This window comes from Leucopleurus acutus (assembly GCF_964270905.1).
Source record: "Leucopleurus acutus genome assembly, chromosome: 13".
Classification (NCBI taxonomy): domain Eukaryota; kingdom Metazoa; phylum Chordata; class Mammalia; order Artiodactyla; family Delphinidae; genus Leucopleurus; species Leucopleurus acutus.
Window position 1 is genome coordinate 40,652,665 of NC_139155.1, and position 14,621 is coordinate 40,667,285.

The 14,621-nt window shown below is 41.8% G+C and overlaps 1 protein-coding gene across 1 annotated transcript; it reads right to left on the reverse strand.

Annotated features, from left to right (window-relative positions):
• Positions 1-2,394: 2,394 nt before the first annotated feature.
• Positions 2,395-7,090, reverse strand: ZNF397 (zinc finger protein 397; the record flags this gene model as incomplete). Its single annotated transcript, XM_082853049.1, has 3 exons — positions 6,515-7,090; positions 6,098-6,239; positions 2,395-3,443 (listed from the first exon to the last, which is right to left on the reverse strand). Exons 1-3 carry the CDS (start codon positions 6,920-6,922, stop codon positions 2,395-2,397), a joined length of 1,599 nt encoding a protein of 532 aa, XP_082709175.1. The 5' UTR covers positions 6,923-7,090.
• Positions 7,091-14,621: the final 7,531 nt, after the last annotated feature.

Here is a 14,621-nt window from a genome sequence, read left to right on the forward strand (position 1 = left end):
TACATTCATGATGGTTTCTGAAGCATACATTTCCAGGTAGAATTTTAAAGTCAAAAGGCAATGTTTAAGGCTTCTGGTATTGATTGCCACAGACAGCATCTACTCACATCTCACCAGCAGCATTAGAGTCCCAATTTCCCTGAATCTTTGTTAGTTTTATGAGGGGAAAAAAAGCGCCATCTCAACTCTTGCTTTAATATACATTTTTAATTCTAGCAAGGCTAATATTTACTGTCCATTGGCATTTATTCTTTTGTGATTTGCCTATCTAAGTACTACTTTTTTCTATTGGGACTTTTTCATGGGGAGATATTACAGAGTAGTGGCTCCCCAGACACGTTCTGGATTCCTACTGTCTGGGTCTAAAGTCTGAGCTCACCACTTTGTAGCTACATGACCTTGAGTAAGCCATGACCTCAAGCCTTCACTTCTTCATCTGCAAACCATGGGCTGAGAAGTAATACATATACACAAAGCCCTTTGCAAGTACCTATTGTTTCTTACCGATATATGTAAGAACTCTCTATATAAAGAATATTTGCCTTTTGTAATATATGTTGTATCAATTCCTACTTAACATTTGTTCTGCCCTTTTCAGTTTGATTGGATCTTCCTCTGTGGAAGAGGAATATGAGTTGAATAGCTCTACCACGCTATTTTGTTATTTAACCTAGCCCTTTCTTTTCTCACATTCTCTCCAAGCATGGGCATCTAGTCCTCCTGCCATTCTTACTGGTTAGTACATGCTCATGCCCCAATAGAAGAATTACTTCTCTATCCTCATGAAAACTCTTCCTATGTGCAGGACTCGAGATTCCCAAAGGCTTGAATTTTGGTAAGGTGTGTTGTAACTCTGACCTATTAGGTATTTTAAATAACATGTCTTTCTGTTGCTGACTAACCTATACACCTTTCTGCATTGCACTGAGAAGCACCAGTCTAGGGATCCTTTTCCTGCTGGGTCCCTCAGAAGAGGGCAGTCTCTCTGGATGGACCGTGACTATTACTGTTATTTCCCTTTAGCATGGTCTTTAACAAAGTTCACAAGACTGAAATACTGCTGATATGACAAAACTGAACACATGTGAGGCGCCTGGAGAGTAACAGACCCAGCAGTGGAGGAAGTTTTTAGTGCCTGAGCCTAGGGGTGTGCACTAGGAACTGTGGGAGTACAGACCCAGAAACAAATGATACGGCAGCCGTAGCGGCTTCCGACCCGGAGCCTGGGGAGTTAGGAGGAAGCCGACAGAAGCGCTGGTCACGTCTCAAGAACCAAAGGAGTCCTTATGTCTGCGAGGGTGAGATTTGGACTCTTAACTTCTAGACTGGGCTCTGCCCTCACCCACATGGAAGGCCTAGCCTCCAGGCTGGACAAGGAAGCTACGTTTTAACCCTTCCCCTGGGGTCATACAAACCAAGACAAAGCTCCTCACCACTCCATGCTCCAAGGACTCCAGGTTTTGTCTATTAACAAGTTTCTCCACTGGCTCACGTTTCACTATAGGCACTGTAGTAAACAGAGATTCTGGCCACATGCATGCTTTTCCTACAGACAGGAATCCACTTCAAAAGGAACTCATAAAGGAATACTCCAGGCAAAACGGCCTTTTCCTTTCCTCAGATGTGCCAGACTTTCTTCCTGGCCGGCCTACCTTCCTGGCCACTCATCCTTCAGATAATTTTTCTCAGAAGCCTCCCCTGATCCAAGGTTGGGCCAGGTACTCCTTAACATCACACAGCACTGATTGTACCATAGTGTCACTGCCTGTTTGTGTTGTCCGTGAAACTGAAGGTATGGTCTTATTTTCCACTGTATCCCTAGTGCCTGGCACAAAGCAGCCACTCAAAAAATAACTGTTGGATAACTTAATTTGTATTTCCTTTTCACTATCTCACTTCTGGTCTGCCATGGGCTCAATAAGTCATCGATGAAACTGTTTCCCCATATCTCGCTGCCCTGCCACTGTTCTTAACTGGTCAGTACAATTTTTGCATTCCTGAGACAAAACGTCCCTCATACTCTCCACACCACCCTCCAAATCTGGCCCACTGACAATTAGATGCAGTGACAGAGTTGCTGTGCCCTTTGTGACATTCTCATGGAAAAAGATGTTTCAATGCTATAGTCCCATCTTTCACAGTTCCTGAGTATTCTTACTGGTAAGAGAAAGGTGGAAGCAATGATTCTTCTGTCTGCTCTTCTAATTAGTCACAGGAAAAGCTTTCAGGGGACAATGTGCATGAGCACTGGCAAGTGCTGTATAAAGTCAGATTGATTCGAGACCTAGTACTGTACAACCACCTCCATGGAGTCTTACTCCAAATTAAATTAAACCCTTTTGACTAACAAAGATAGAAGCCTGAAGTATGTACAGTATTCATTGTATTCATAAGTCACTTTACAGTGTGGACTCTCTGATGGCGCATGAGGACTGATCTGTGCCTGAAAGCCTTCCCACATTCACTACATATGTAAGCCTCATCCCCAGAGTGGATTCTCTGATGTTGAACAAGGGCTGAGCTCCTTTTGAAGGTTTTGCCGCATTCATTACACTGATAAGGTTCCTCTCCACTGTGAATTCTCTGGTGTCTGATGAGGTTTGAGCTCAGACTGAAGGCTTTTCCACATTCACTACATTCATAGGGTTTCTCCCCACTATGTATTCTCTGATGGGTTATCAGCTCTGAGCTCTGCCTGAAAGCTTTTCCACACTCATTACATTCATAAGGTCTTTCTCCTGTATGAATTCGCTGGTGTCTAATAAGCTTTGAGCTTTGGCTAAAGGTTTTCCCACACTCATTACACTCGTAGGGTTTCTCACCAGTGTGAATTCTTTGATGGATAATGAGATATGAACTTTGACTGAATGCTTTGCCACATTCATTACATTTACAAGCTTTCTCACCAGTATGGATTTTCCGATGTCTAATGAGGGCTGAGCTCTGGTTGAAGGCCTTCCCACATTCACTACATTCATATGCTTTCTCACCACTATGAATTCTCTGATGAATAATAAGATAGGACCTCAAACTAAAGGCCTTCCCACACTGGCTACATTTGTACGGCTTTTCTCCAGTATGGATTCTCTGATGTTGTGTTAGAGCAGAATGCTGTTTGAAGCTGTGCCCGCATACATCACACCTGTAAGGTCTCTCTTCTGCAGGAACTTTCTGATACATTATAGAGTTTGTATTTAGAATCAAGCTTCTCTGGGGCTCAGGATGGTCTTTGTTTCCTAGAGATTTGTGTGTGAAGATTACTTGACTAAAACTGCCCCCTTGGGAAGGGGATCTTCTTAATTTCTCCCCTGTAGCACTTCCTTGCTGCCACTCTGAACTGCTTTCATGTTCACTAATTCCTCCAAATGAAGGCTCCTGGGGAAGTCTTTGCGATTTCTCTCCTGAAATGTCCTTCTTTGTTGCTGATCCATTGTTCTCACAATCTGAAATGATAACAGCAAAAAAACAACTTTTTATTTCTCCACTTTCAATACTCCCTTTCTATGTGAGAGAAAATAGATGCTTCTAGTTACAAACATAAAGCCATCTGCATGTATCTTTTCTTTAACTGGTCAAAATAGGGTCCCTCCTCCTTTCTAATACTAAGGCCTACATCTACAGTTTGAAATTTATCCTTTCCTGCTTCCTCTGAGACTTCAGTTGATCAGTTACCCACTATTCCTTTCCTATTGTTTTCAATCTCTCTCTGCTGACTCCTGTTCGTCAGCATTTAAATAAATTCAAGTCTCTCTCATCTTTTTAAATCAAGCTCCTTGCCTACACATCTCCCTCATGCAACATCACTCCCACTGAGAATAAAGCTTCTTCAAACGGTTGTCAGTACTCGTTCCCATTCTGTAATCTGGTTTCTGCCATACCTGTGCACCTCCCACCCCCCAAACAACTCTCATCAAAATCAACTTCATAGCTGCTAAATCCAATGGCTTCTTTCTGGATCTTACTTAGTTGGCCTCTCTGTAGGACTGACACTGGGGACCACATCTTCCTTCCAGAGCCATTCTCTTCCAAATACATTAGCCTGATTTCTGTGGTTGTTCCTTCTTAGATTCAAGGTCAATCACTCGAACACGAGTTCCTCAGGGTTCTGTTCTGAGCTCTCATATATCCTCACTCCACCAACTCTCTCTGTCCTAAGCTTCAATCACTACTTATGTTATAAGCTAATATCTCCCCAGATCCCCAATTCTATCCCAGTTCTATGAAGCTCTAGACTCTCGTATCCAATGCTAATTGGCCATATTACTTGTAAATATTTGACAAGCACCAAAATGTCCCAAACTAAACGCATCATCATATGTATTTTTTTCCCTTATGTTTTCCCACTTATATGAATAGCACCGCCATTAACCAAGTTGTTCAAGACCGAAACCTGAGTATCACCCTCAACTCCTCTCCCACATGCTCCACGTTTAACAATGACCAGCTACTGCAATTCAAGTTAAATGCAGAAGAACAGGAGTCAGCCGTGATCTTTCCCACCTCTCACCACAATACATCTTGATTTATTCACTGTGGCCACTTGGATTACAACTGTCTCTAACCAGACTCTACTCTTGCCTTCCTCAAATCCATTCCTGCTCTGCAACTGAGTCCTAAAACACAAATCTGATCATGTCACTCACTCGTCTAAAACCCTGTACTGTACTGTACAAACAAATGAGGATGACAGACACGTTTTCACAACCTGTGTCCCAGTTTCGTCTCTAGTTTCCCTCTAACCAGCTCTCCCCTAGGAGTTCTCTCTTCAAGTTAAATTGAATTACCTGCAATTTCCGGAATGGATTGTAATCTCTCACCTTCAGGATTTTGTGGACTTTGCTCATGTGATACTGTAATGTGGGAAATATAGATTTGGCCTCATCCCCAGTTCCTGGCACAGAGCTTTTAAAACCCCTGAAAATTTCCTCTGTGGTAGAGATGAGAAGGTGCCGGAGGTTATGCTAATGAGTTGACTCTTGGAGGGCAGGGCGGCTGGTTGATTAGAGTGTTAGAACTTTTGGACCCATCCTCTGACCTCCAGGGAGAGGGGCTGGAGATTGAGTTAATCAATCACCAATGGCCAATGATTTAATTAACAAAACCTCCATAAAAACCTTAAACAAAGGGGTTCAGAGAGCTTCAGGGATGGTGAATGCACCCAGGAGAGTGGTGAACCCCAAACTCCAGAGAGACAGAAGCTCCTGTGCTCAGGACCCTTCTGGACCTTGTGCTATGGACCTCTTCATCTGGCTGTTCATTTCTGTCCTTTATGATGAACAAGTAATGGTAAGTAAGGTGTTTCCCTGAGTCCTGTGAGCCATTATAGCAAATTATGAAACCTGAGAAGGGGGTTGTGGAAGCACCAATTTGCAGCCATATCGGACAGAAGTGTGGATAATCTGGGGACTCATTACATGCAACTGGCATCTGATGTGGGAGGCAGTCTCTTGGGACTGAAACCTTAACCTGTGGGGTCTGCACTGGTTCTGGGTAGTGTCAGAATTGCTTGATGGGAGGGAAAACCCCACATATGCAGTGTCAGAAATGTTGTGAGCAGAGAAACAGTTTTTCCCTTTAGCTCAGAAATCTCCTCTTCCCACCTATTTACCTGGCTTTCTTCTACTCAGAGTTCAAGTCCTAGCTTAGATGTCTCTCCCTCCAGGAAGTACTCCTTGGACCTCTAAGGTGGAGTTAGGGTGGGTGCCTTTATATGTGCCCCCATAGTACATTAATTATTCTGTAATTTACTACCCTATACTATATTGTAATTGCCTTTTTGCTTGTCCACCACCCCATCTAGGCCTGAAAGTTCTTTCAGGATAGAGACCCAGTGCCTACCACAATACAGACGTGTATTAGCACCTTATTAAGTCATGAAATGAAGGAATAAGTGGATAAATGATGGGGAAACTGACACAAGGAGGGCTGACTGCAATTCATCAGGATTGCTGAATACAAAGGTGCTCAAGAGTGAGCACCTCCACTCGAGAATAATAAACGTGAGGCTCACATGGGGCATGCTGTAAAATGTTGTTAATTCTCTACCCTCAAGACCAGAGGCCTGAAAACAGTTCCCAGATGAGTTTCTATTTCTTACCGCTTCTGGGGGAAAGGCAAGCTTCCCAGGGTTTCAGCTGTGTCTTTAAAGGCTGGAGTTCGATGTTTGTTAACTCCTGGGATGCTCCAAGACATGTCAAATCCGTCCATGGCACTGCTGGTCCCTGTGGACTAGCTGGGACCTGAAATCAGTAAAATTTGTGAGAAAATTTCTTTGTGAGAAAATCCCTAGGGAAAATGCTTAGTAAAAATCTCCAAGAGGTCACCGAAGACATCTCCAGGGATGACGGATAGGAACAAAAGAACTGTTTAAGGACAGAGACAGGTATGGCCCTGGTAGTCACTTCAGGGTTATGGTTCAGTAGAGACAAATTCTCACCCCATTCTTATGATGCCGCCACATGCTCCAGGAAGTAGATTCCTTTTCCCAAAACATATCACATCTCCCTGTTCTCACCTGCTGCCCTGGATCATCAAATTCCCTCTCCAAATCCTCCAACAGAGTCACAGCTTCCTCGCCACTTTTTGGACTGTGTTGCTGAACCCAGATCTGCAGCTCCTCAGGCAGGATGCTCAGGAACTGCTCCAGCACCAGCAGCTCCAGGATCTGCTCCTTCGTATGCAACTCTGGCCTCAGCCACTGACAGCAAAGCTCCTGGAGTCGGCCCAGAGCCTCCCGGGGCCCAGGTGTCTCCTGGTAGCAAAACTTTCTGAACTGCTGGCGAAACAATTCCTGGCAGGATCGGGTACTCCCATTCTGCTTAAGTTTCTGACCCCAAGAAAGGCTTTCTTCTACTTTCACTAGTATTAGCTCTTGTTCCTGAGAATTCTGAGGTACTGGGGTTGAAACTGCTCTGGATTCCATAGCTGTTCTGGGCTGAAACAGCTTAGCAAAAAGCTCACTACAACTGGGTCCTCTACTTCAGTTGCTTTTGAGTAATCTCTTCTTTCCTGAAGGATATAAAAGCACTGTTAACTTACAGCAATGAAAAAAAACCTCTAAGAGCTTACAATAATAAAGATCAGTCATCGCTCTAAGAACTTACAATAATAAAGATCAGTCATCGGAGTAATATATGGAAAGGGATCAGGTTTGAGACTGTAACTAAGTAATAATCAAACGACAAAACTAAAAATCACCTCATTCAACGTCTCTCATTTTGTAGAATTCCTACCACATTTATGCTATGAGAAATTATTTTAGAGGCAAAAGAATGCAATATTAACATGAATCACATATTGAGGAATTTCCTTTTCAATTCTCTTTCAATCCTGTTTGTATCAAGCAGAATAGTCTGTCTTTAACACCTTCTGAAGATGTTACTTACAGAATTCCCTTTTAAATAAACTATAGGCCTCAGACTTCCATGGGTAACAGTATCTAGCTAGGATTTGATATGCTGATTTTTAAACGTTTATTTTTAGTTACCTTTAACCTATGGCACATAATGGTGCTTTTCATTTAGGTAGTAATAAAACATTTTAAAAAATCCATATTAAACATGAGTTGATTTAAATAAAAACATTGTTGGACGTTTGCCATTTGATTAAATTTAGTATTTAATGCGCTTCTTCAACATTGAGGCACTTATTATGGGCTCTGTCCCGAGCCAGGTATTAAGATACAAAGGTTTTTGCTCGTGAATAAATGAGTCTACCTAGAAATTAACCAAGAAGTATTTGTTAAATGCTTACCATGTGCACAAATGTCAGATATTATAGAGACACAAAAGCAAAAACGTTAATCTCAACTCTCAAAAAGCTTAGAAGATAGGGGAGTAAACATTTTAAAAAGTGAAATATGGCAACAAATAATTGTTTTTAATTTTGTAATATATAGACCGATCATGATCTGATCTTTGGATGGGAGATTATTGATAGAAAGGTGTACCCCTGAATTAGCAAGACAGATCAGTACATCTGAACACTAACACTACAGTTAACTTTAGAGAACAGAATATTTAGATTACAAATCCGCGGTTTATTAACCAGCCCTGCCGCACTAGCCTTTCTATTTTTATATCCCGGTTAAATCGTAGCATCTGCGAAATCACGGCGGTGGGGGAATAACTGCCCTTTCCGCTGGAAAGCAGGGACAGTGCTGGTCTCCTCTGTGTCCCCAGGACACTCGGAGACGCCGCCCGGACAAGGTGCCGAGACCCGGAGATGGGCAGGCCGAGGAGCGGGGCTCCTCCACCCAGCGCCCACCGCCCCGGCCCCGCGCCCTCCCCGCCCCCGCTCCGTCTCAGGCCCCGTGTCCCTCACCGCCAAGCTCAGGAGCCGCCAGGGCACGAGCCCCGGACCTGCAGCTGCGAGCCACAAAGACCGGAAGTGCGCGCTCGCGGCCTTCCGCTCGCGCGCCCCCCCCCACCCCCGAACCTCCATCCGTCCCGCCCCGTGCTCACAGTCAGCCAATCAGCGCGTGACTCCGGCCCTCCCACCGCCTTCCCGGGGTGGCAGCGGGCCCCGTGGAGCATCGGCGCCAGGGCTCGGATGCTATAGAGGCGGGGATCTTAGGGGGACGTCGCCATCCCCTAGGGCACTGTGGCACGCCTCGGCCACCTCCTACACTGGATTTCTTCCTCCTGATTTGTGTCGTGTCATTTTCCTGTAATTCCTGTGCATTTCCCGTACTGCCGACATAAGTAAACCCGTGGATGAACGCGCTGAACAAAAAGTAACAACCATTTATATTCCTTTTCCCTCTGCGTATCGTTTGAGCCTTCCAGCTGCTCTGTGCGATAGCTATTTATGCTCATTTTACAGCCATAGACTCTGCCCAATGTCAGGCAACGTGTGACAAGAGACGCCGAAGTCGCCGTAGTTCAAGGACACTCTGGGGCCCCAGACATTGCACCTCTAATGCAGGACTTTTCCATTTTTCACTGGAACTTAGCTGGCTTAAGTTTTATGGTTTATATTTTTTCTTTGGCTGTTCAGTAGATTAAAAAATGATGCCTCATTTTTTTTTTTTTTTTTTTTTTTTTTTGTGGTACGTGGGCCTCTCACTGTTGTGGCCTCTCCCGTTGCAGAGCACAGGCTCCGGACGCGCAGGCTCAGTGGCCATGGCTCACGGGCCCAGCCTCTCCGCGGCATGTGGGATCTTCCCGGACCGGGGCACGAACCCATGTCCCCTGCATCAGCAGGCGGACTCTCAACCACTGCGCCACCAGGGAAGCCCACCTCATGTTTTAACTTGCATTTCTTTTAAATTAGTGAGCTTGAGTTATAGTATTTTCCTCACATGTTTATTGACCATTTATGGTTCTTCATGGAAATGGCTTTTCCCTTTTTTTTTTTACATCTTTATTGGAGTATAATTGCTTTACAATGGTGTGTTAGTTTCTGCTTTATAACAAAGTGAATCAGTTATACATATACATATGTTCCCATATCCCTTCCCTCTTGCGTCTCCCTCCCTCCCACCCTCCCTATCCCACCCCTCTAGGTGGTCACAAAGCACTGAGCTGATCTCCCTGTGCTATGCGCTGCTTCCCACTAGCTATTTTATGTTTGGTAGTGTATATATGTCCATGCCACTCTCTCACTGTCACAGCTTACCCTTCCCCCTCCCCATATCATCAAGTCCATTCTCTAGTAGGTCTGTGTCTTTATTCCTGTCTTACCCCTAGGCTCTACATGACTCTTTTTTTTCTTAGATTCCATATATATGTGTTAGAATATGGTATTTGTCTTTCACTTTCTCACTTACTTCACTCTGTATGACAGACTGTAGGTCCATCCACCTCATTATAAATAGCTCAATTTCGTTCCTTTTTATGGCTGAGTAATATTCCATTGTATATATGTGCCACATCTTCTTTATCCATTCATCCGATGATGGACACTTAGGTTGTTTCCATCTCCAGGCTATTGTAAATAGAGCTGCAGTGAACAATGAATAGAGCTGCATGTGGTAGTTCTATTTGTAGTTTTTTAAGGAACCTCCATACTGTTCTCCATAATGGCTGTACCAATTCACATTCCCACCAGCAGTGCAAGAGTGTTCCCTTTTCTCCACACCCTCTCCAGTATTTATTATTTCTAGATTTTTTGATGGTGGCCATTCTGACTGGTGTGAGATGATATCTCATTGTAGTTTTGATTTGCATTTCTCTAATGATTAATGATGTTGAGCATTCTTTCATGTGTTTGTTGGCAGTTGGTATATTTTCTTTGGAGAAATGTCTATTTAGGTCTTCTGCCCATTTTTGGATTGGGTTGTTTGTTTTTTTTGTTATTGAGCTGCATGAGCTGCTTGTAAATTTTGGAGATTAATCCTTTGTCAGTTGCTTCATTTGCAAATATTATCTCCCATTCTGAGGGTTGTCTTTTGGTCTTGTTTATGGTTTCCTTTGCTGTGCAAGAGCTTTGAAGTTTCATTAGGTCCCATTTGTTTATTTTTGCTTTCACTTCCATTTCTCTAGGAGGTGGGTCAAAAAGGAACTTGCTGTGATTTATGTCATAGAGTGTTCTGCCTATGTTTTCCTCTAAGAGTTTGATAGTTTCTAGCCATACATTTAGGTCTTTAATCCATTTTGAGCTTATTTTTGTGTATGGTGTTAGGGAGTGATCTAATCTCATACTTTTACATGTACCTGTCCAGTTTTCCCAGCACCACTTATTGAAGAGGCTGTCCTTTCTCCACTGTACACTCCTGCCTCCTTTATCAAAGATAGGGTGACCATATGTGCGTGGGTTTATCTCTGGGCTTTCTATCCTGTTCCATTGATCTATCTTTCTGTTTTTGTGCCAGTACCATACTGTCTTGATTACTGTAGCTTTGTAGTATAGTCTGAAGTCAGGGAGCCTGATTCCTCCAGCTCCGTTTTTTGTTCTAAAGATTGCTTTGGCTATTCGGGGTCTTTGGTGTTTCCATATAAGTTGTGAAATTTTTTGTTCTAGTTCTGTGAAAAATGCCAGTGGTAGTTTGATAGGGATTGCATTGAATCTGTAGATTGCTTTGGGTAGTAGAGTCATTTTCACAATGTTGATTCTTCCAATCTGAGAACATGGTATATCTCTCCATCTGTTTGTATCATCTTTAATTTCTTTCATCAGTGTCTTATAATTTTCTGCATACAGGTCTTTTGTCTCCTTAGGTAGGTTTATTCCTAGATATTTTATTCTTTTTGTGGCAGTGGTAAATGGGAGTGTTTTCTTGACTTCACATTCAGATTTTTCATCATTAGTGAATAGGAATGCCAGAGATTAATGTGCATTAATTTTGTATCCTGCTACTTTACCAAATTCATTGATTAGCTCTAGTAGTTTTCTGGTAGCATCTTTAGGATTCTCTATGTATAGTATCATGTCATCTGCTAACAGTGACAGCTTTACTTCTTCTTTTCCGATTTGGATTCCTTTAATTTCCTTTTCTTCTCTGATTGCTGTGGCTAAAACTTCCAAAACTATGTTGAATAAGAGTGGTGAGAGTGGGCAACTTTGTCTTCTTCCTGATATTAGTGGAAATGCTTTCAGTTTTTCACCATTGAGGACGATGTTGGCTGTGGGTTTGTCATATATGGCCTTTATTATGTTGAGGAAAGTTCCCTCTATACCTACTTTCTGGAGGGTTTTTATTGTAAATGGGGGTTGAATTTTGTCGAAAGCTTTCTATGCATCTATTGAGATGACCATATGGTTTTTCTCCTTCAGTTTGTTAATATGGTGTATTACATTGATTGATTTGCGTATATTGAAGAAACCTTGCATTCCTAGAATAAACCCCACTTGATCATGGTGTATGATCCTTTTAATGTGCTGTTGGATTCTGTTTGCTACTGTTTTGTTGAGGATGTTTGCATCTATGTTCATCAGTGATATTGGCCTGTAGTTTTCTTTCTTTGTGACATCCTTGTCTGGTTTTGGTATCAGGGTGATCGTGGCCTCATAGAATGAGTTTGGGAATGTTCCTCCCTCTGCTATATTTTGGAAGAGTTTGAGGATAGGTGTTAGCTTTTCTCTAAATGTTTGAAAGAATTCGCCTGTGAAGCCATCTGGTCCTGGGCTTTTGTTTGTTGGAAGATTTTTAATCACAGTTTCAAGTTCAGTGCTTGTGATTGGTCTATTCATATTTTCTATTTCTTCCTGATTCAGCCTTGGCAGGTTGTGCATTTCTAAGAATGTGTCCATTTCTTCCAGGTTGTCCATTTTATTGGCATAGAGTTGCTTGTAGTAATCTCTCATGATCTGTCGTATTTCTGCAGTGTCAGTTGTTACTTCTCCTTTTTCATTTCTAATTCTATTTATTTGAGTCTTCTCCCTTTTTCTCTTGATGAGTCTGGCTAATGGTTTATCAATTTGGTTTATCTTCTCAAAGAACCAGCTTTTAGTTTTATTGATCTTTGCTGTCATTTCCTTCATTTCTTTTTCATTTATTTCTGATCTTATCTTTATGATTTCTTTCCTTCTGCTACCTCTGGGGTTTTTTTGTTCTTCTTTCTCTAATTGCTTTAGGTGCAAGGTTAGGTTGTTTATTCGAGATATTTCCTGTTTCTTAAGGTAGGATTGTATTGCTATAAACTTCCCTCTTAGACTGCTTTTGCTGCATCCCATAGGTTTTGGGTTGTCGTGTCTCCATTGTCACTTGTTTCTAGGTATTTTTTTATTTCCTTTTTGATTTCTTCAGTGATCACTTCGTTATTAAGTAGTGTATTGTTTAGCCTCCATGTGTTTGTATTTTTTACAGATCTTTTCCTGTAATTGATATCTAGTCTCATAGGGTTGTGGTCGGAAAAGATACTTGATAAAATTTCAATTTTCTTAAATTTACCAAGGCTTGATTTGTGACCCAAGAGATGATCTGTCCTGGAGAATGTTCCATGAGCACTTGAGAAAAATGTGTATTCTGTTGTTTTTGGATGGAATGTCCTATAAATATCAATTAAGTCCATCTTGTTTAATGTATCATTTAAAGCTTGTGTTTCCTTATTTATTTTCATTTTGGATGATCTGTCCATTGGTGAAAGTGGGGTGTTAAAGTCCCCTACTATGAATGTGTTACTGTCGATTTCCCCTTTTATGGCTGTTAGTATTTGCCTTATGTATTGAGGTGCTCCTATGTTGGATGCATAAATATTACAATTGTTATATCTTCTTCTTGGATCGATCCCTTGATCCTTATGTAGTGTGCTCCTTTGTCTCTTGTAATAGTCTTTATTTTAAAGTCTATTTTGTCTGACATGAGAATTGCTACTCCAGCTTTCTTTTGGTTTCCATTTGCATGGAATATCTTTTTCCATCCCCTTATTTTCAGTCTGTATGTGTCTCTAGGTCTGAAGTGGGTCTCTTGTAGACAGCATATATATGGGTCTTGTTTTTGTAACCATTCAGCCAATCTGTGTCTTTTGGTGGGAGCATTTAATCCATTTACATTTAAGGTAATTATTGATATGTATGTTCCTATTCCCATTTTCTTAATTGTTTTGGGTTTGTTATTGTTGGTCTTTCTCTTGTGTTTCTTGCCTAGAGAAGATCCTTTAGCATTTGTTGTAAAGCTGGTTTGGTAGTGCTGAACTCTCTCAGCTTTTGCTTGTCTGTAAAGGTTTTAATTTCTCCATCAAATCTGAATGAGATACTTGCTGGGTAGAGTAATCTTGGTTGTAGGTTTTTCTCCTTCATCACTTTAAATATGTCCTGCCCGTCCCTTCTGGCTTGCAGAGTTTCTGCTGAAAGATCAGCTGTTAACCTTATGGGGATTCCCTTGTGTGTTATTTGTTGTTTTTTTGTTTTCTTGCTGCTTTTAATATGTTTTCTTTGTATTTAATTTTTGACAGTGTGATTAATTTGTGTCTTGGCATGTTTCTCCTTGGATTTATCCTGTATGGGACTCTGCGCTTCCTGGACTTGATTAACTATTTCCCTTCCTATATTAGGGATGTTTTCAACTATAATCTCTTCAAATATTTTCTCAGTCCCTTTCGTTTTCTCTTCTTCTTCTGGAACCCCTATAATTCGAACGTTGGTGTGTTTAATGTTGTCCCAGAGGTCTCTGAGACTGTCCTCAGTTCTTTTCATTCTTTTTTCTTTATTCTGCTCAGTAGTAGTTATTTCTACTACTTTATCTTCCAGGTCACTTATCCGTTCTAATGCATGAGTTATTCTGCTATTGATCCCTTCTAGAGTATTTTTAATTTCATTTATTTTGCTGTTCATCGTTGCTTGTTTCATCTTTAGTTCTTCTTGGTCCTTGTTAAATGTTTCTTGCATTTTGTCTATTCTATTTCCAAGATTTTGGATCATCTTTACAATCATTATTCTGAATTCTTTTTCAGGTAGACTGCCTATTTCCTCTTCATTTGTTAGGTCTGCTGGGTTTTTATCTTGCTCCTTCATCTGCTGTGTGTTTTTCTGTCTTCTCATTTTGCTTATCTTACTGTGTTTGGGGTCTCCCTTTTGCAGGCTGCAGGTTCGTAGTTCCCGTTGTTTTTGGTGTCTGTTTCCCAGTGGCTAAAGTTGGTTCAGTGGGCTGTGTAGGCTTCCTGGTGGAGGGGACTAGTGCCTGGGTTCTGGTGGATGAGGCTGGATCTTGTCTTTCTGGTGGGCAGGTCTACGTCTGGTGG